Below are 22,458 nucleotides of genomic sequence, written 5' to 3'. Positions count from 1 at the left end.
AAATTATAAATTACAAATACACATTCATGAAAAACCACAGCACATGTCTAAACAGGTGAACTTTTTAAATAAATAAAAATCAAACAGTTGTCACTGAGCTCTTTTCTATGAAGATAAATATTTTGGGGTGAATGTGAGACATTATTGTAAAGCACTTTGAGTGTCTGATGCAGATGGAAAAACGCTATATAAATGCAGTCTATTTTCATTTATGCTGCAAAATGTGACAATTTGTGCACTTGATAGAACTTGTATAACAAAAACCTGAAATTGTATGTTTATATTTTTCAAAGAAAATGTGAAACCTGAATTTGAAATCAGAGCTAAAAAAAACACTTCCAGAGTTCATTCATTCATTTTCTACAATAACTTATTCCACTTAATGGTCACAGGGGTTTTGGAGCCTATCCTAGTGGTTATTAGGAATAGGAAGAGGCAGAGTACATCCTGGACAGGCCGCATATAGACATACAAACACATTCACAAGCCTGAGCACCTGAAAGGAACCCCACACAGAAACTCTACACACACACACACACACACACACACACACACACACACACACACACACACACACACACACACACACACACACACACACACACACACACACACACACACACACACACACACACACACACACACACCGCTTACTCCAGTTAAGCAGTTAACGGTTGAAGAGTGAGTGAGTAGATGGTGAACAGCAGATGAAATTAACCTGATGGTGAGAAGTGGGGAAAAGTGAAGCAAGACTGTGAAGAAGGTGGAGTGAGCACTTTGAGGAGCTGATGAATGAAGAAAACAGAGAAAGAGAATGCTGGATGATGCAGAGATTGAATCAGTAAGTGTGACAAATTAGTACTGATGCAGTGAGGACAGCTTTGAAAAGGACGAAGAGTGGAAAGGCAGTGGAAGCATGGATATGTTTAGGAGAAATGGCAGCTGACTTTATAATCAATATTGTTTTGTCAAATATTTCACAGTTCTGAGGAGTGAAGAATAAAAGTGTACTGGTACTGATTTTTAAGAATAAGTGTGATGTGCAGAGATGTAGTAAGAGCAGAAGCTGTTAAGTGAAGGTGGGATTGTATCAAGGATCAGATCTGAGGCCCTTCTTGTCTGCAACCCCAGTAACTGGAACTGGAACTGGAAAAAGCTAACAGGTTGCCCATATTTCACCTGGCTACTTTTGAGAGGTTTGGATTTAGTAGTTGTTGGCATCTGTGGTTATTATCCAGGACATGGAGGTGGGGGTCCGCAGTATTGTGGATGTAGCAGACCTGACCTGCCCTTCTTGAAGTAACTCCACTTCTACGCAGAAAAACATGCTCATAGCTTCTGGTTTTCCCAAGCAGTCTCCCAGCCAAATACTAATCAGGATCTATTCTGCTTCAATCAATTCTGAGATTCGACGGGATTAGCTGTGCTCCAAGGAGCATGTGAAAAGAGATAGCACCAATAAAACTACATTACCCATAAAGCGTAGCCCCAAACGCGCTCTCTTTTCTCGGATGTAGCATCATACGGGTTGACTGTCAACATGCAAGATGGCTACACATCACAGGCAAAATGCTGCTGGGCGGAGAAAAGTACAGGTACAGTTTTGTGGTTACTGCAATGGTAACATAGTGACTTTCATATTTATTTAGAAAAAATCCCACACGGACAGATGAAGAGCAATAGAAACTGACGGTGGGAATCAGTGTGTTGGCTTCTCGTTAGGAATGCAGCCGGCTAATCTAGCTAGTTTAGCCTACATTGGTTGTTAGCTTCCAGGGCTAACGTTAATAACTACACAGTCACAGACTGTCTTTAACAATTCTGAAGTAAAAACAAAGACGGCACATTAAAATTACATGACGTGTTTATTTGTAACCTTGGCTCACTTTAAATATTATTCATCAGTCATAGTGTTTATGGGTCCTCATTACATTTCAGGGCTCGGTCTATTTGCTGGGTTGATTTAACGTAAGATTAACCTTGTGTTTCTCCACCTACTTTCTATGTAGACTGCGCTGTCACACGATGATATTACTCTTACATTTGGCCATTGTTAGAATCACACATTGGCAGGTTTCGTACCATTATGACATACATATACGTTAAGGAGATCAAAAGTTTAACCACATAATCAAGAAAAAGTGAATCTAAGTAAGTGATTGCTGTGGGAAAACCTAAGGGGAAATTCGCAAGGTGTGGTAGTGTGACGTCACTATGTTCATTCTCCCTTTTGTATTTCAGGTGTCTTATGTCATTAGGGATGAAGTCGAGAAGTACAATCGAAATGGAGTGAATGCACTCCAGCTTGATCCTGCACTCAACCGGCTCTTTACTGCAGGAAGGGATTCAATCATCCGCATATGGAGCGTCAATCAGCACAAAGTACACCTTCTTAGTCTTAAATCACACTGGAATATTTGCATTGTTGTATTGTCAAGCTGGACTGTTGCTACATGCTTCTTTTTTGTTTAATTCAAAACAGTACACTTGTTGATGGGGCTGGGCAATAAAACAATCACAATAAGGATCTATGGTTAAAATTTACATATGGATAACAATGATAAGCTTGGGACATTTCATTATGGGAACTAATAGCCTATGACACAGCAAAACTGTGAGAGCAGCCAGTGAAGCTGCAATTTTTAGTTTTTATGTTAAAGTGCACTGTGTTTAGAGTTGCCACTGGTAAAGAAACCTCTGGAAACTGATTGCTGTTGGCTTTCCCTGTTTCATTTGTTTTGCTCATGGTTGCCGCTGTGGAGACACGGGAGTGGGGGGTGGGAGGGTGGAATAGGCAAAGGGCATGAAAGCTACTATGAAAGATAATTTGCATTATACTCTAAAGCTGAAGAAATTGGTGACAGAAAAAGGTTAATGTATCTGAGCCTTATAGTTGTGCTTATATGTAAAGCATGATAATGAAAATAAAACAAGGAGGCTCTATTGGGTTTCTGAAGTAGCTGTGAAGCAACCTGCAAGGGATAAGATATACACCGTTTCTCACTTTTTACAATAAAGGCGCTAGAGATAGGGCACTTTCACTCAGGATGTTTTTCTAAGAGCAACTTCTTATTGGGTTCTAAGTTTTATTTACATTATTTTAATTTTACAAGGCAGACTAATTTATTTTTTATCAATATGGTTAAAATATTGTGCTCATTTACCATATCATTCAGCCCTACTAGTAGAACTGACTTAATTTGTTGTCATTGTCTTTGTAGCAGGACCCATACATTGCCTCGATGGAACACCACACAGACTGGGTCAATGACATAGTTCTCTGTTGTAATGGAAAAACATGTGAGTTTGTTACAGGATATGTACAATTTTATCTACAAATTATAGTCTAACATTACATTTTTACAGTCAGTCATCCTATCTGGTAGGTTGATATGTTAAATGTTGTCTCTCTTTCATTTTTAGTGATATCTGCCTCATCAGATACTACAGTTAAAGTGTGGAATGCACATAAAGGCTTCTGTATGTCAACGTTACGAACACACAAGGACTATGTGAAAGCTTTGGCCTATGCTAAGGATAAAGAGCTGGTGGCATCTGCAGGTCTGGACCGGCAGATCTTTCTTTGGGATGTGAACACACTAACAGCACTCACTGCATCAAACAACACTGTCACCAGTGAGTAAAGTTGCCGTTGAAGCATTAAAAATCTTACTGTGTACTCGACAAGTTTGTATTTACTAATGAACTAACTTTGTCTTCAACAGCCTCCTCACTCAGTGGGAACAAAGACTCCATCTACAGTCTGGCTATGAACCAAATGGGTACAGTCATTGTGTCAGGATCCACAGAAAAGGTTTGGAGCACCATTACGTGTTGAATCTGTGTTAAATCTGTTAGAGTTTACAAATGCGAAGCGCTGACCACCTGAAAAAAATATATTTGAATTCAGTTTAATTCAGCTTATATGCCCTGTTCTCCCATCAGAGGGCCCAGGGCTCTCCACATGAAATTCTGCCTGAAGAGAGGGTGGGCTGATGCACAAGCATGGCCAATATCATGTACATTGTATTGGCAATTTCAATAAAATGTCTAATTTCGTCACAGATAAAAGATATGTCACAAATAACTCACCTGATTGTGTCCATTTTTTGCCCTATTCTCATTCATTGATTGTATTCCATGTCATTTAATTTAATTTCAGATGGGCGTTTAACCAACTTTCTTCAAAAAAGGGGGTGGGCTGAGCCCTCTGACAGGCAAATTTGGTATATATTAGGAGTTGACCGATTATCGGCGCTAATATTTACCATTTTTCCAGATATCGGTGTTAAAGGATTATTAACCGACTGTGAGGTCTGTACAGGGAAATATCAGAATGATATGTTGTCAGTACGGACCGAGCAAAGCGAGGTCTGGTATCCCTGTACAGACCAAGCGAGTGAGGCTAATAATTTATTATATGGCTATTTTTTATGTGTGTGTGTATGTGTATGTATGTATGTATGTATGTATGTATGTATATATATATATATATATATATATATATATATAAACACACAAACAGTATCGCCCGAGTATGAAAGCTGTTGACGCCTCATAGTCCGACTTGTTCGCTTTGCCTCCATGAAGAACTTGATAACAGATGGTCCGCTTGTTAGCTGGTAAGCTTTCAATCTGTGTTTTTTCAGATGCTGTTTAGATATTTATGGAGTACGTTCATGTCCGACTTGCTTTTTGTCATTGCGTTTTTAGCTTCTGGTTTGTAAAGAAAATGCGAGTTTCGGACTGATTGTCATGGAAACCGGTCCGATATGGGATAATATCCAACTGGTAATCAGCCATTCTGAGCACATATAATGTCACAGCCATATAATAACAGTTTTTTTTTTTGTTTTTTTGTTTTTTTGCAGTGCTGTATCTAGCAGCTCACTGGTTGCCACGTTCCGCCTTCACGTGCTGTGTGCTGCAGAGAGACAATGCTTGCAGCACACACCAGATCAAATTCCTTTTATATGAGAACTTACTTGGTAATAAATTTGATTCTGATTCTAAATTTGATTCTGATGTCTGAGAAGTATCCATAATATGGAGCAAATTACTTATTTCAGGCACTGAAGTAAGTAGTTTCCAAGTTCCATGAGATTAGCCCACACCACTCTTTTAAAATATGAATCACTGCTTTCTGGTTTGTAGCAAGACCCGCCCACAGCACTACTTGATTTGTTAGTTAAGCCTGTCAGTGCTGAAGGCTGCTTTCCACAGAGTGGCATAGAAGAAGATAGCAGTGTGCAGACTGCAGCTGTGTTGGCAGTATTTATTTATTTGTTCATTTGTTTAACTTCATAATAATGTTATTTACAGCTCCTTTCACTTTTTGTGTGGAGCTCACGTTGAAAGGTTATGTCAATTAAACATATGCTGCAAAACATTTAAAGAAAGTTTCGTGTTAGGAGTGTGCTATACTAAATTTGGACACTTTTTACTGCAAGCACATTTCAGCCTTAAATATTGGTAATAGCCTCCAAACCTTGCAGATAATCAGTATCAGTATTGGCACATAAAAATTCTTATCAGTCGACCCCTAGAGAGTGTGTGTGTGTGTGTGTATATATACACACACAGCACCACATCACATGTCACCCCAACGTGCTTCAGAAGGATAAGGTCTAATCTTACCAAAAAAAAAATACAAGAAAATGTAAATATAAGAAAATGGAGAAAAGGTTGACGTTCCGTTCAGATTTTGTTTTATTACTCACAGGGTCAAGGGTGTCTAAAATCAGCTTCATGATTGCATTTTGTGGACCTAACAAAGGAATATCTTATATCTTAAAATTTATGATATTGCTAGGTTATATATGAAGAAATATAAATTATACACAGTGAAAACAAGGGAGCAGCCAAAAGGACTTACTTGCTAATCTGTTTTGCAGCTTTTTCCAAGAGTCACACGTAACCTCACTGTATAATGTTCTGACAAATATCTTTACTTTAGTTAATAAAGTCCAAGTCCAGTTTTCCCATGGACAATTTTGCATAATTTGTCCATGGATCTAAATGCTGACTTTGACCCCCCCCCCACAAAACCCCCCCCCCCCCAAAAAAAAAAACTTGTTGTTGTGACTGATGATGTATTCTGAGATACAAGCTGATCACATCCATAGAACAAAGACAGGCATTGATTTTTGTCCATTTTGCAATTGTTTGTTCAAGAAATCAGTTGTCTCTCAGGTAAGAGAACCGTGTGTGTGTTCCAGTTCTTTAATGTGCAATCTATGCAATAGGTTCTGTTAAAGATCCATTTCCAGAAATGATAAGATATCCAGGAGTAATTACCACGTTCTTACGTATTTATCTTGGGGGGAAAAAAATACAAAGCAGATCAGATTCAATCATTTAAATTCTTTATCATTATGAATTTGTTTTGAAGTGCCTTCTTGAGGATAGAAATGACCTGTTGTTTGAATTTGACACAGACACTTTTGTCTGGAGATTTATTGACATGAGGCTAAGCTGTCAAGCATCATTGATCTTTAATTTTTGTTAAATTATTAGCCTATGTTACTGTTATTATTATACACATCCGGACATGAATCAGACTATTTAACAAATTGTGCAAATTGGGGTCTCTCAAACACAGATGCTTTTACTTTTTAGGTTCTGAGAGTGTGGGATCCTCGAACGTGTGCAAAACTAATGAAGCTGAAAGGTCACACAGACAATGTCAAGTCTTTGCTGTTGAATCGTGATGGTACTCAGGTGAGCTCTGAATGTTGAATTACACAGAGAGCTAGTAAACAGAGTTGTTTTGTGTGTGTGTGTTTTTTTTAAGCAATTCATATCTGCTGTCTTTTCTTTCCACAGTGTCTTTCAGGCAGTTCTGATGGGACCATCCGCTTGTGGTCTCTTGGCCAGCAAAGATGTATCGCCACGTACCGGGTGCACGATGAAGGGGTGTGGGCCCTGCAGGTCAATGAGGCCTTTACACATGTTTATTCAGGAGGCAGGGACAAAAAGATTTACTGCACAGACCTGCGAAACCCAGACATCCGTGTGCTCATCTGTGAGGAAAAAGCGCCAGTTCTCAAAGTAGGTTACCTGCTCACTTGAACCTGGAACAGATCTCATATTTTGACAATGTTGAGTGGTTCTGTGGTGTTCGTACTTGGATCCAAGTTCCATGTACTAACTGACTGCATTAAATGCTGAGCTGTTCATGCTGATGCTGTTTACCAATGTTAACTGAGGTGGGGGACTGTGGAGGTGGAAAGTTTTTCCTGAAAAGCTCAGGGACATTTATTGGTTACTACTAGAGGCTGACATTTTTTCGGGAATCCCACGGTTCACGGGATTCCCATGGGATGGGAGTCAACGTTGCTATTTATCACATGATTGGGATGGTACGGGATTAAAAATACACCTGAGCAGAAATCAAGGTTTTAGGCAGCGAGCCATCCTGCTCTCATTTTGGTGGTCAGTTTTTGAAAAAGGAGGCCGAAAAAATAGCAGGTGGCTTTGCTTAAAGGCGTCAGTTAGGACTGGGTCCGATCGCTGCAGCCGTATGTGTGTTTGTGTGAGTCGGCTGGCTGGGGGGGGGGTTATGAGCCATGTCAGTCAGTGCAGAATGACAGCGCACGCACGTTGAGCACAGAGTGAAGCAACACAAACAAACCTGTGGCGCTGCCTTTATTTCTCCCTGGACTGTTCTGAAGGTCCGCCCTGTTCACACCGTGTGCGCATCTCGGTGACAGTTATACTGAATTTGTGAGATGAAATAAATGGTCAAAGTTCCTTTAAAAATGACAATATATGAATGAGTGTTATAAAAATCACACACACGTGTGTTTTAAAAAAAACCTGATGTGGAGAAACTGCAGTGATGTTCAGAAGCAGAAATCACATAAAGTAGCTGAGAACTCTGAACTTTAACAGGCTGTTATTTTCCAAAGATATTTATTTTAGATGGCTTCATGTCATTTTATGTTCAAGCACAAAATGTGACTGAGGAGGAGAAAAAAGAGGAAATGAACTCCAGTCAGAATAAAAATATAAGCTGCTGATTTTTGTTATTTTTCAAAGTTATTAGGCTGCAGCTCTGCGTTTAATTTATTTCAAAGTAAGTTACCGCTTATTATTTTCAAAAATCATGAGAGTCAAATCAGTCTGCATTGTTCAGTTTTTCCTGCATGTATGTGTATTTTTTCCTTCTTCATAAGAGTTTGGTGTTTGTGTTTGTTCTACAGAGTTTGAAAAAACAATAAAATGTTCACACTTTTCTTTATAGCAGTTCTGTAATTTCAGAAATGCAACAGAAACAAACACAAATCAGAAAAAGTTGGGTCTATATGTAAAATGAAGATAAAAATAAAAATGTTGCACTATTCCCAGTTTCTCCTCTCACATCCACAGAAGGCAAACATTCTTCCAAAGTTGTCTTGGTGGCTTCTCTCACTTGTCTTCTTCCAGCATGGACATTTAGTTTTTGAGAACTGCTTACCTGACACAGATTTACCATAAAATACTACACTGTATTTCTGAATGATTGATATAATGAAGTCTAAGAAATAGTCAGTCACTTGGAAATGTTCATGTATTCATCCTCTGACATTTCTCAAGAAAACTGTCTGTAAAAATTATTAATTAATTCTTATATTTAGAATAAACTGCCCTGCCCCAACCTTTTTTCTTGGAAAATGCTGCAGGCCTTAAATGTAGTAATGGCTATATATTAACAAAAAAATAAAGCTGACCACACAAATCATGAAATATGTTGGTTTCATACAGTCTGCAGTTACAGAAATGGAAGTCAAAGTAAATGTCAGGATCATTATGTGTCCATCACCACCACATTTTGAAAACTATAAGACCACGGGCCACTCATTATTTATGTTTTGTGTCTTTTAGTAAAGTTTTTTTTTTTTTTTATTTGGATTAAGGCAATAAGTGCCTCCCTGTATTACCACAGATGAACTCTTCCTGTTGCCATATCTTCTGAAATAAAACTACAGAACACTAAAGCCTAAAAACTAAAAGAAGGAAAAAATGGGAGTGGTACAGGAGTAGGAGTCATGCGGGATGGGAGTGGGAGTCATTTTACCAGGAGTGGGATGGGACAGGAATTTTTTTTTTTTTACTCTGTTCCAGGATTGGGATGGGACAGGAATTTTTCTGTGGGAGTGGGATGGGACAATCGGGAGTGAAAATCTACTCCCGTGTCACCCTCTAGTTACACAGAGACACTACAACATTAAATTTGCACAACAGAGACAACGATTTTAAGTGTTCATAAATGAAATGCAGCTCATGAATAACTTTTGATGCATCATCTTTCTCCTTTATACTTTGTGATTTGCTCCAATATGTCAATCCTTTCTCTATTTGGTGGATGAGATTTTAACATTTTGTACATCATTGTATAGGAACAATCAGAGGTGTTTGTAAGTCAGTGCACATTCTCAAGTACAGTCTAAGTGCAAATTTTATAAGTACCAAACTTTGATTAGAAGTGATTGCACGTATGGTATATGAGCATGTCTCTTTGTATGTAGCATTAATAAATAAGGGCCCAGGAGCAGGGTTAGACATCCCTGCTGTGAAGTGTTTTTGTCAGTGAGATTTTGGCACATTTGTGTGTGTTTATTAGTAATAACACCTTACATAAAATGCTTGGAAAAAGGCTGTTTACCTGTGAAAATAGAGTGAACCTGATTACCCATCCATCCATCCATCCATCCATTTTCTTCCGCTTTATCCGGAGTCGGGTCGCGGGGGCAGCAGCTCAAGCAAAGCCGCCCAGACCTCCTGATCCACACACACCTCCCCCAGCTCCTCCGGGGGTACCCCAAGGCGTTCCCAAGCCAGCCGAGAGATGTAATCCTTCCAGCATGTCCTGGGTCTTCCCCGGGGCCTCCTCCCAATGGGACGTGCCCGGAACACCTCTCCAGCGTGGCGTCCAGGGGGGATCCGGAAAAGATGCCCAAGCCACCTCAACTGACTCCTTTCGACGTGGAGGAGCAGCGGCCCGACTCCGAGCTCCTCCCGAGTGACCGAGCTCCTAACCCTGATTACCCTTCATCTATATATTCTAAGCTGTGTTTTTGGCTTCAGTGTGACAGGCTATAAATTATTTAATTCTCTTTACAGATTGAAATACTTTATCTGGAGGGAGTAACAGACCACTGAAAACAGTTTTCCTGCTTGTCCAGAATAAATTGTGACTCTCCAGTTACCAAAAATAAGTAATCTTTATTGGCTGGCTGCCAGGTTTTTTTTTTTTTTTTTGATGCTCAGTGGTCTTGAAGTCTATAAGCTTTAGCATTTCACAGAAGGTATGCTGTTGGCATTTTGAAAAGTGAAATACATAGGGATCATTTGTCAGAAAGAAACGGGCAAAAGGCCCGAGTACCTGATATCTTAGACATTGTTCACAACATGTCATTTAAAACATTTCATTGTCTTACTTTCTTTCTCAGATGGAATTGGACAGATCTGCTGACCCACCTCCAGCAATCTGGGTCTCCACCACCAAGTCATCAGTTAACAAATGGGTAAGCATGCGTGGTAGGAGAGATCACTGGTGAACTGTCAGCTGAGTCAATCTGAAGGAAGCACTGTTGACAGAGATCTGTGTGTGTGTGTGTGTGTGTGTGTGTGTGTGTGTGTGTGTGTGTGTGTGTGTGTGTGTGTGTGTGTGTGTGTGTGTGTGTGTGTGTGTGTGTGTGTGTAATGCTCTGGTAATTAGTAGAAAATTTAACCAGCTGCGCAGTGGTGTGGTTGATGCATAAAATAATAATGGCATTACGTTAATTAGTCACAGTTAGGCTGCAGAGGATTATTAAGAATTAGGACAGTCTGTCATAATATCATCTATGTGTTTTTTGTGCAGTCTCTAAAGGGAATGCACAACTTCCGATCATCAGGAGAGTATGACAATGATTGTACTACTCCGTTAACACCGTTATGTACTCAGCCCGAACAAGTCATCAAGGGTAAATGTGCACTCAGCTGTCTGAAACTGCAGTGTTCTGCAAATCTCTCCTGTACATTTGAAAATGGACTGTTTTCCATTGTGTTTGCAGGAGGTGCCAGTATAATACAGTGCCACATTCTGAATGACAAGAGACACATACTCACCAAGGATACCAACAACAATGTGGCATTCTGGGATGTCTTAAAGGTGAGCTCTACAACCCCTGGCAAAAATTATGGAATCACCGGCCTCGGAGGATGTTCATTCAGTTGTTTAATTTTGTAGAAATAAAAGCAGATCACAGACATGACACAAAACTAAAGTCATTTCAAATGGCAACTTTCTGGCTTTAAGAAACACTATAAGAAATCAGGAAAAAAATTGTGGCAGTCAGTAACGGTTACTTTTTTAGACCAAGCAGAGGGAAAAAAAATATGGAATCACTCAATTCTGAGGAAAAATTTATGGAATCATGAAAAACAAAAGAACGCTCCAACACATCACTAGTATTTTGTTGCACCACCTCTGGCTTTTATAACAGCTTGCAGTCGCTGAGGCATGGACTTAATGAGTGTCAAACAGTACTCTTCATCAATCTGGCTCCAACTTTCTCTGATTGCTGTTGCCAGATCAGCTTTGCAGGTTGGAGCCTTGTCATGGACCATTTTCTTCAACTTCCACCAAAGATTTTCAATTGGATTAAGATCCGGACTATTTGCAGGCCATGACATTGACCCTATGTGTCTTTTTGCAAGGAATGTTTTCACAGTTTTTGCTCTATGGCAAGATGCATTATCATCTTGAACTCCAAACAGCCTTTCAATTGATGGGATAAGAAAAGTGTCCAAAATATCAACGTAAACTTGTGCATTTATTGATGATGTAATGACAGCCATCTCCCCAGTGCCTTTACCTGACATGCAGCCCCATATCATCAATGACTGTGGAAATTTTCATGTTCTCTTCAGGCAGTCATCTTTATAAATCTCATTGGAACGGCACCAAACAAAAGTTCCAGCATCATCACCTTGCCCAGTGCAGATTCAAGATTCATCACTGAATATGACTTTCATCCAGTCATCCACAGTCCATGATTGCTTTTCCTTAGCCCATTGTAACCTTGTTTTTTTCTGTTTAGGTGTTAATGATGGCTTTCGTTTAGCTTTTCTGTATGTAAATCCCATTTCCTTTAGGCGGATTCTTACAGTTCGGTCACAGACGTTGACTCCAGTTTCCTCCCATTCGTTCCTCATTTGTTTTGTTGTGCATTTTTGATTTTGAGACATATTGCTTTAAGTTTTCTGTCTTGACGCTTTGATGTCTTCCTTGGTCTACCAGTATGTTTGCCTTTAACAACCTTCCCATGTTGTTTGTATTTGGTGAGTTTAGACACAGCTGACTGTGAACAACCAACATCTTTTGCAACATTGCATGGTGATTTACCCTTTTTTAAGAGTTTGATAATCCTCTCCTTTGTTTCAATTGACATCTCTCGTGTTGGAGCCATGATTCATGTCAGTCCACTTGGTGCAACAGCTCTCCAAGGTGTGATCACTCCTTTTAGATGCAGACTAACGAGCAGATCTGATTTGATGCAGGTGTTAGTTTTGGGGATGTAAATTTACAGGGTGATTCCATAATTTATTCCTCAGAATTGAGTGATTCCATATTTTTTTTCCCTCTGCTTGGTCTAAAAAAGTAACCGTTACTGACTGCCACAATTTTTTTTCCTGATTTCTTATAATGTTTCTTAAAGCCAGAAAGTTGCCATTTGAAATGACTTTAGTTTTGTGTCATGTCTGTGATCTGCTTTTTTTCTACAAAATTAAACAACTGAATGAACATTCTCCGAGGCCGGTGATTCCATAATTATTGCCAGGGGTTACTGTTCTTTATGCCAAGCTGTTGTGACTCGCACTGTAGAAGAAGAGTAACAAACAAACAAAACACATCAGCATTTGTGAATGATCAGTACCAAACATTCTCATCCTCATATTGTCTCATGTGCAGTAAGATGCTTTCATCTTGTGTCTAATGTGAGATAGATTGAATCAGCACCCAGGTTGTACAAGGTTTTAAAAGAATGCTGTGATGCTGTTTTATCTCAGCAAGCATGAGATCCTTTTGCAGTTGTGCTTTCATGCTGTAATATGGAGCGTGTTTCTCTACAGTCCTGGTGTATCTGTGTAGGCTCTCAGTTGTCCAGGTGGTTTCCATAGTAGAGAAGTTGAATCTTCGACTGGACTGGGTTGCTTGACGCGAGGACGTTTCGCTTCAAATCGCAGAAGCTTCCTCAGCTAAAATTCTTGCTCTGGTAGTCTGACTTCTGTCTTGACTCTTGTAGAGAAGAAAATATTGCATCACCAGGCTGAATTCAGTGACGTTGCTGACCAAAGTTCATGATATTATTTGCACAGACACAGCGACAGGAGGACAGATGAAAGCCACTTTTTCACATGGCATCAGTTATATATATGGACAAAATGCAAAATCTCTATCAACCTCTTCCCATATGTTTTGGGTACACTATGAAATGCTGTACATCATGTCGTTGCCTCTCTTCTATGCTGTGTGTGCATGCCAGAAAGTTTGAATGAATGAGACAGATTAAGAAGTCAACAGATGGGACAACGCATTGTGATTGAAAAGCATAAAGCTTCTGAATTTCCTTCTGCATTAAACTGCTAGTTGAGCTTTGATATTACTGATGTGGAGTTTTCTTAATCTGCATTATAAGGAGATGAATCATGTTGTAACAGTAGTCAGAGCTACAGTAAGTCTTGGCAATGGAACAAAGTTTATTAGTGTCTCTACACCTCAGCTGTATTCAATTCGGGTTTTCCCTGATCAGAGTTCAAACCAGATTTCACTGATAGAGGGCAGAGATTTGAGGCTAGCCTAAAATTGAGAGTTGAAGTGAACCTCTGCGAGTGAGCCTGTTGGTTTCTGTTTTCAGATTTGACTTCCTGTGCTTTTCATCTTCAGGCATGTAAGGGAGAAGATCTTGGGAAGGTTGAGTTTGATGAAGAAATCAAGAAGCGTTCAAGATGGTCTACGTGCCAAACTGGTTCTCTGTTGAGCTAAAACTGGGGTGAGTCTGAAACCTGCAATAGATGACTTTCTGTTTTAGCAGTCGTCAGCTTTTTTGTGAGACTGTTTTAATAGTCTGACAGCTGTGTATTCTGCTCCTCCTTTTTGTACGGTGTTGAACAGATGCTCACCATCACACTGGACGAGAGTGATTGCTTTGCTGCCTGGGTGTCTGCAAAGGATGCTGGCTTTTCAAGCTCTGATGGATCTGACCCAAAGTGTACGTTTTGGTAAACCTAACTGCATTTATGGATGACAAACACAGGTCTGGCTTTCAGTGATTTACCTCTTAATCTTTGCAGTGACCTTGGAGGATTGTTGCTTCAGGCTTTGCTGGAGTTCTGGCCTAGAACGCGCATCAACCCCATGGATGAGGAGGAGAATGAGGTCAATCATGGTAAGGACACCATTGTATGCCAAACTGACTCTACATTAATGTGCAACTTCTTCAACCTTGGTTGTTTTTGTGTCATGCTAATACTAACTCACACTTTTGTATTTCTTTTGGAAACTTTAAAAAAACTGATTGCAACCTTCATTGGCAGTGTTTTCAGTTGTGATGTAGGATCCTGCAAAAATTTGGCATGGATCCAATACCAAGTAATACAGCACCAGTATCGTTGGTACTTGTGTTGGTGCCTCATGATTTAAGACATGATACATCATCAGTATGCTAATCTGAATACATTTTTGTGACCAGTAAATTATTTTTGGCTTTTTCACTCTTAATTAATCAGGTGCATGTTAAAACCAACATTCAAAACTTGCACTTTTAGCAAGAAAACACATCTGTTAATGTTATGCCATCTGAAGTAACACGTTTCATCAGTTGCTTCGGAACAGTGTTTGAATTGTGCCAGATGGAGCCCAGCTGCCTTTTATTTGTGCTAGTTTGCGCCACCTTCCCCAACATGCTGTAGACAGTTTTTTTTTTTTTGCTGTAGGCTACACCATGTCAGGTGTTTCTAATCTTTCTACTCCAGATACTAGGATATTGAACATTTTATTTATTTATTTTTTAAGGCTGTGTGAAGCTGAAAAGAGTTGAGCAGTGTGATTCGAGCAAGGTTGTGATGTAGTAGTAGGCCTGCCGACAACCTACTTTTACGCCTGGACATAACTTAGAGCTCTGCACACTAGAGCACAAATGCCGTACGAATCACACGACTTGGAAAAACAAACAGAATTCAAGCTGCATTTGTACGGGACAGACATTCGTACAGCCGTGTACAAATACCTTATGAATATCCAGGATGTGGACGAAGCCGGCTCAATGATTCATGCAATTCAGACTGCAGCAACTCCAAGAATCCAGGTCAACTACCCAGAGTGCAGGTTGATGCGGACATAAACCTTCGCCCACAAAAAATAAAAACATAATAAAATAAAGACAAAGAATCACAACAACACAACACAAAACTCCACAATGCCAGCAGAATGCAGCAGGGATATGCAGAAGGCCCTTCAATGCTGCACGTGCCACCCGAGGTCTGTGTGGAAGCAAGTGGGGGGTGGGGGTGGCAGGTCTCATCTGCTCTTTTGAAAAAAATGCCATCCCCCATGGCCCGATTACATGTAACCAGAGTCCCCTGACCATTGCATCAGTGGAGTGCATGTGTGATCGGATTATTATAGACATCTGATCACTGACATGCACACCCACAGCCGTTATTACCGGCAGGGGTGAAAGTAAGATTAGATTGTTGCAGGACCTATGCTACCTATAAAGGTTTTGTACTCTTGCACTCGTACCATATTAAAGGTAATGAAAACAAGGCTCTTTAACCCACCTGTGGCATTGAGCACAGATGCTCGACAGGAGAAAACGATTATTACCAGCTTTAGGGTGCAGGCAAGATCACTTTGTCCAACACCTTCCAGCTGAGCGGCAATCATGAGCCATGTGAATGTGTCTACATGGTTCGTGCCATAGTGGGTTTTCCAAGACGCGGTGAAGGAAGGCAACACCAAGGAACTGCTCTCGGTGTTGCAGAACATGACATTCTGCAAATTTAAACATCAACTCCTCCAGCTCCAGGTTCACTGTCATTAACAGGAACCTGGAGCTGGTAAAACTGCTGGTGTAATTTGGATCAGCTATCCGACTGGTCGACAGGGAAGGGTGGAGAACAGTCGTTTACAGCTACACAGTTGTGCCAGATTTAAGGAAAAAAAAAAAAAAAAAAACATTTTGCAAGCAACACCAGCAACAACCACTGCAAAGCAACCAAAATATGGCACTCTTGTGCTTTAATATCCAAAATGTGGCGCTGCTTTTACGCAGATACTTCTCCACGAAACTTTCAAATAAAATGAGTAAAACAAAACAGCCACACTGGCCAGTTTTGGCAGAACCTTTTCCCCTTAAGTGTTTACACACACGTGAGGGGAAAAGGTTCTACGCGGTGTGCAACTTACACCCAATATGTGAGTGATATTGCATATCCAATGTCAGTCCACCTCATGTGTCAGAGGATGTATCTGTAATGTCAAGTTAACATGCTGTTAGACCTCGTTCAGACAGCCGCACTGGAGATGGAGATGTGCTGAGGTGCAGTGCCGTGATTACGGTGTGATGTCCAGAATGAGTTTGCAGTATTTTCATTTACAGGTGTAAAATATGTCCATACGGCTTTCTTCTTTCTCTGCCATGCGCTCTGTGTGTGTATGCCCTGTGCTCTCTCAGTCTATAGGTTTGTGCTCAGCCCCGCTGAGTCATACGACAGCACAAGGAGTTTTACTCTGTGTATGCAAGTTGCTAGAGTATGGTGTCGAGCAGGTTGTATAATTTTGTGAGCTTCCTCATAGATCTGTAGTTGATGTTGTCTTGTGGCATTGTGTTCTCATGTCCATAGTGAACGGCGAGCAGGAGAACAGGGTCCAGAAAGGAAATGGATATTTCCAGGTGCCGCCGCATACACCAGTCATCTTTGGGGAAGCGGGAGGCAGAACTTTGTTTCGGTACTTTTTCAAACAGACCTATATTATTATTTGTTGTGTGCAGAAAGAAAGGAAGTTGAGGATGACTAATGATGAACCTCTGTAACATTGTCTTAGAACATGCAGACATGTTAATACTTAACTCTGCACCTCATCATTGCTCCTGATCTCTTATGTTTGGCAGGTTGTTATGTAGAGATTCAGGTGGAGAGACTGAGTCCATGCTGCTAAATGAGACTGTTCCACAATGGGTTATTGACATAACTGTAGATGTGAGTATTCTGGGAAATATTTTACATCCAAAAGTATATAGTGTAGATACAATCTCAAAACAAAAGGTGTACTTTATAATAAAATACATGTCTGTCTGTGTTTTCAACATGAGAAATACAACTCCCAAGGAAATCACAGAATTTTTTTTTTTCTTTTCTAAGATATGGAACATGGGTGGCCTCACTAACATCTTGTACACAGTCTCATTCTTGCACAGGGATGGGACTCATTAACTTTTTAATAGTACTACTACACTTAGCGGTATTGCTAAAACCTGGTATCTGTAAGACCTTGTAACTGTTAGAATGGCCTAAGCAGTTGGTCACCCTCTGAGTCTGGTCTGCTTGAGGTTTCTTCCTCAATATCACCAGAGGGAGTTTTTTGTTGCCACTGTTGCCTGTGTGCTTGTTGGGGAGGTATAAGGTTAGACCTTACTCATGTGAAGCACCTTGATAGCAGCATTGTTTGTGATTGGCATACACAAATAAATGAACAATATTGAACAATACAGTATTGGAAAAAAAAAATCAAATTAAGAAGATAATTAACATTGCTTTGTTTTCTGCCAATTTAACATAAAAATACACACTAGCAAACAGCAACAACATTGTAGACTGTTCAGACTGCCACATCAGCCAGGCAAGCTCTGACAGACACAGAGAAAGACGGATGAGCTGCCTCAGTGCTGCTCACACAGGCAAGCTCTCAGCTAGTGAGAGACCAAGAGATCTGTCTTCTATGTATTGATAATAAATTTATTTACATAATTTCTCCAGTATCAAAAGCAGTACCATTAAGGGCAGAGCTTATTGATATGCCAGTCTTTAGTCCCAGAGCCCATTTAATACTGGGTATCGGTAGCGATTTAGCAGATACACTTCTGTCAAAATCATTCCTGCCACCTCCCGTGCCTACACACCATTCTTCACCTCTTTGTTACACTCTGCGGCACTTTGAACAGTTGACCCAAAATATTTAAAGTCACTCACGTTGCCTACCCTCACCTCCACCTTCGCCACCTCTACTCCTTATGACCTCGTTACCATCACTGTGCTCCTACTCATTCAAACACTTGCGCCTACAACCCCTGGCAAAAATTATGGAATCACCGGCCTCAGAGGATGTTCATCAGTTGTTTAATTTTGTAGAAAAAACAAGCAGATCACAGACATGACACAAAACTAAAGTCATTTCAAATGGCAACTTTCTGGCTTTAAGAAACACTGTAAGAAATCAAGAAAAAAAAAATTTGTGGCAGTCAGTAACGGTTACTTTTTTAGACCAAGCAGAGGGAAAAAAATATGACTCACTCAATTCTGAGGAAAAAATTATGGAATCATGAAAAACAAAAGACGCTCCAACACATCACTTGTATTTTGTTGCACCACCTCTGGCTTTTATAACAGCTTGCAGTCTCTGAGGCATGGACTTAATGAGTGACAAACAGTACTCTTCATCAATCTGGCTCCAACTTTCTCTGATTGCTGTTGCCAGATCAGCTTGCAGGTTGGAGCCTTGTCATGGACCATTTCTTCAACTTCCACCAAGATTTTCAATTGGATTAAGATCTGGACTATTGCAGGCCATGACATTGACCCTATGTGTCTTTTTGCAAGGAATGTTTTCACAGTTTTTGCTCTATGGCAAGATGCATTATCACTCTTGAAAAATGATTTCATCATCCCCCAAACATCCTTTCAATTAATGGGATAAGAAAAGTGTCCAAAATATCAACGTAAACTTGTGCATTTATTGATGGATGTAATGACAGCCATCTCCCAGTGCCTATACCTGACATGCAGCCCCATCACCTTGCCCAATGCAGATTTGAGATTCATCACTGAATATGACTTTCATCCAGTCATCCACAGTCCACGATTGCTTTTCCTTAGCCCATTGTAACCTTGTTTTTTTTCTGTTTAGGTGTTAATGATGGCTTTCGTTTAGCTTTTCTGTATGTAAATCCCATTTCCTTTAGGCTGTTCTTACAGTTCGGTCACAGACGTTGACTCCAGTTTCCTCCCATTTGTTCATTGTTTTGTTGTGCATTTTCGATTTTTGAGACATATTGCTTTAAGTTTCTGTCTTGAGGCTTTGATGTCTTCCTTGGTTACCAGTATGTTTTGCCTTTAACAACCTTCCCATTGTTGTTGTATTTGGTCCAGAGTTTAGACACAGCTGACTGTGAACAACCAACATCTTTGCAACATTGCATGGTGATTTACCCTTTTTAAGAGTTTGATAATCCTCTCCTTTGTTTCAATTGACATCTCTCGTGTTGGAGCCATGATTCATGTCAGTCCACTTGGTGCAACAGCTCTCCAAGGTGTGATCACTCCTTTTAGATGCAGACTAACCAGGAGATCTGATTTGATGCAGGTGTTAGAATAGAATAGAATAATTCTTTATTGTCCACCGATGTGGAAAATTGTCTTCGGCTCACCAGCACAAAAAAGACAAAAAAAAAACAGTCATAAAACAGTCATACAACACACGAACAAAACAAAATAAGATACATACAATACATGGAAGTAAAGGAAGAAGTAGAATAAGACCTAGTAAGATAAATAAAACGTACAATAAGATCTAATAAAATCAAATAAAACAGAAGTAAAGCAGTTCAGGTTTTATTTGTGGAGTGTTCACTTTTTTGAGTTCATTATGGTGACCGGCATTTGGTATAAAAAGATTTTTTGAAAGAACCTTGGCCAGAGGAGCTCTGTAGTGCCTCCCAGACTTCAAGAGCTCAAACTGACAGGACAGAGGATGAGAGCTGTCTGCCAGGACTCTCTCAGCTTTTCTTCCTCATCCTGTCAGTGTAAATGTGGGCCAGTCTTCTGGGGTTTTCCCACAATTTTCCCCCGCCATTTTTACAGTCTATTTAATTTGTCCTTACATTTACAACTCAAGTGACCAAACCAAACACAAAGATGAAATGTTAAAAATACTCTCAATATGTGCAGAATACACAAGCTCTAAAATCTGCGGATTAACACCAAGACAACTCAATCTTCTGAGAGACTGTCGCTGTGAGCATTTCTTAAAGATAAATCAGGGTTTTCAAGAAGCTCAAGTGACTGTCAAGAACTTGTTCCAAGATATTTAAAAGTTTCAACTGTTTCCAACAAGCTGGCCATCGCAGTGAAACTGGCTGCATGGTCAGTTCTTGCTTTGTGTGAAAAACAAGCTCCTTTGTCTTAGACACATTGATTTCCAGTTGGCTGTCGAGACACCAAGCTTCAAGAGCCTTAGTGTGAGTGAGATAGGAGGCTTTGCCAAGAGGAGTCACATTTTTGTAGCAGGCTGACTAGGGCCATGACCATCCGCGTATTTAATCAATTTAAGTTTGTGTCATAATTGCAATTCATTGTAAAAAAAGAGGAAGAGCAGAGGTGAAAGAACGCTACCCTGTGGGCAGCCAGTGCTTATCATGAGCTCTCCTGACAGAATGTTGTTAGCATAAACTCTTTGAGGGCGACAAGACAGAAAGTCTCTATCCAGAGCATCAGGCCCTTTTCAACATTTAAATCAGCCAGCCTTTTCAGAAGAATATGTAAGTTCAATAGAATTAAAAGCTGCACTTGAAGTCTAACAAACAAAACCCGAGCATATGCTTTAGCAAGTGAAAGCTGCTTTGAGATCATGTCCAGCAAGATCAATCCGGCATCATCAGTTTTGGGGATGAAAATTTACAGGGTGATTCCATAATTTATTCCTCAGAATTGAGTGAGTCCATATTTTTTCCTCTCTGCTTGGTCTAAAAAAGTAACCGTTACTGACTGCCACAATTATTTTTCCTGATTTCTTATAGTTTCTTAAAGCCAGAAACTTGCCATTTGAAATGACTTTAGTTTTGTGTCATGTCTGTGATCTGCTTTTTTCTACAAAATTAAACAACTGAATGAACATCCTCCGAGGCCGGTGATTCCATAATTATTGCCAGGGGTTGTACTGACTTTCATTCTCCTTCTCTCCAGAGCACATTGCCGTCTCTTGGCTCGTGTCAAACATTTTTTTCCAGTGTGCCATGCTGTTTGTATTTAATGACTGAAATGATGCCCAAGATGCATTTGGGCATCTGAATTATCTTAAAAAAATAAAAATAAATCTATATATGCAAATAACTGTAATTCCTAATTATTTGATGCAATACTTTTGGTAAACCTCATAATAAACTAAATGTGTACACTACTGCATGTACATCCTCCCCCCCCCCCCCCCCCCCCCATTTCATTTAAACTCTATTCTGGTGGAGTGCAGAGGCAAAATTGCAAAACTGATCACACCAGTAGGTATGTAGTACTAGTAGAACTGTTTTCATAAACTTGGTGAAAGAAAGTTTGCTGCAATGGAGGAAGTTTATTCTGATTGTGTTGTTGGTTATTCTTTAATCATTGATTACATACTTTGTTTTTGTGTTTCAGAAAAATATGCCTAAATTCAACAAAATTCCATTCTACCTCCAGCCTCATTCTTCTTCTGGTGCAAAAACTCTGAAGAAGTGAGTTGTGGTTTTACGGGTTTACAATGTAAGCGTGTGTTGGTGCGCACAGACGGCTACAGCTGATTGCACTGTGTTCTGCAGGGACCGGCTTTCAGCCAGCGACATGCTCCAGGTGAGGAAGGTGATGGAGCACGTTTACGAAAAGATCATCAACTTGGACAATGAGTCTCAGACCACCAGCTCCTCTGCCAATGACAAACCTGGGAGCAGGAGAAGGAGGAGGACATGGCCATGCTAGCTGAGGAGAAGATTGAACTAATGTGTCAAGACCAGGTGAGAATGATGTGTACCTCTTACATACCCAATACCCGTGGCAGTAAAATTGATATACATTTTTTAAAATCTTTTTTTTAGGTTCTAGACCCAAATATGGACCTGCGAACAGTTAAACATTTTATCTGGAAGAGCGGCGGAGACTTGACGCTTCACTATAGGCAGAAGTCCACGTGAAAGTCACCCTCTTTTTTAAAACAAAAAACAAAAACTGTCATTTGCCAATCAATGCCCAACTTTGACATGTAGTACCCTCAACTCCCATCGTGATCGAGAGTCACATTATCGGTGAGGTTCCAGTGAAATGTGAGGACTTGGGCTCATGTGTATCATAAGGGTCTCAAAGCAACAGGTTGAAACATCAAGGACATCTGGAAGATGCTGGCATTTTTTCTTTAAAGCAGTTTGAAGAACGAATTAAAACTTAGTTTTTAAAATTACATTTACA

The 22,458-nt window shown here is 40.1% G+C and overlaps 1 protein-coding gene across 1 annotated transcript; it reads left to right on the top strand.

The window, feature by feature from the left end:
• The first annotated feature begins 1,515 nt into the window (after window positions 1-1,515).
• Window positions 1,516-22,204, top strand: LOC117522564 (WD repeat-containing protein 48-like). The gene is given in 20 exon segments (XM_034184000.1): window positions 1,516-1,595; window positions 2,242-2,382; window positions 3,222-3,300; window positions 3,424-3,636; window positions 3,726-3,814; window positions 6,619-6,720; window positions 6,826-7,050; window positions 10,434-10,508; window positions 10,847-10,949; window positions 11,040-11,137; window positions 13,916-13,967; window positions 13,970-14,025; window positions 14,144-14,244; window positions 14,323-14,417; window positions 16,876-16,981; window positions 17,145-17,232; window positions 21,658-21,734; window positions 21,819-21,940; window positions 21,943-22,010; window positions 22,092-22,204. Coding segments are annotated over 20 exon segments (2,034 nt in total). The 5' UTR covers window positions 1,516-1,547; the 3' UTR covers window positions 22,188-22,204.
• The last annotated feature ends 254 nt before the right edge of the window (window positions 22,205-22,458 follow it).

The sequence above is a fragment of the Thalassophryne amazonica genome, chromosome 12 (genome assembly GCF_902500255.1).
Source record: "Thalassophryne amazonica chromosome 12, fThaAma1.1, whole genome shotgun sequence".
Lineage (NCBI taxonomy): Eukaryota > Metazoa > Chordata > Actinopteri > Batrachoidiformes > Batrachoididae > Thalassophryne > Thalassophryne amazonica.
The sequence above is the reverse complement of the archived record's forward strand: the minus strand, read 5'-3'. Positions and strand labels throughout refer to the sequence as shown.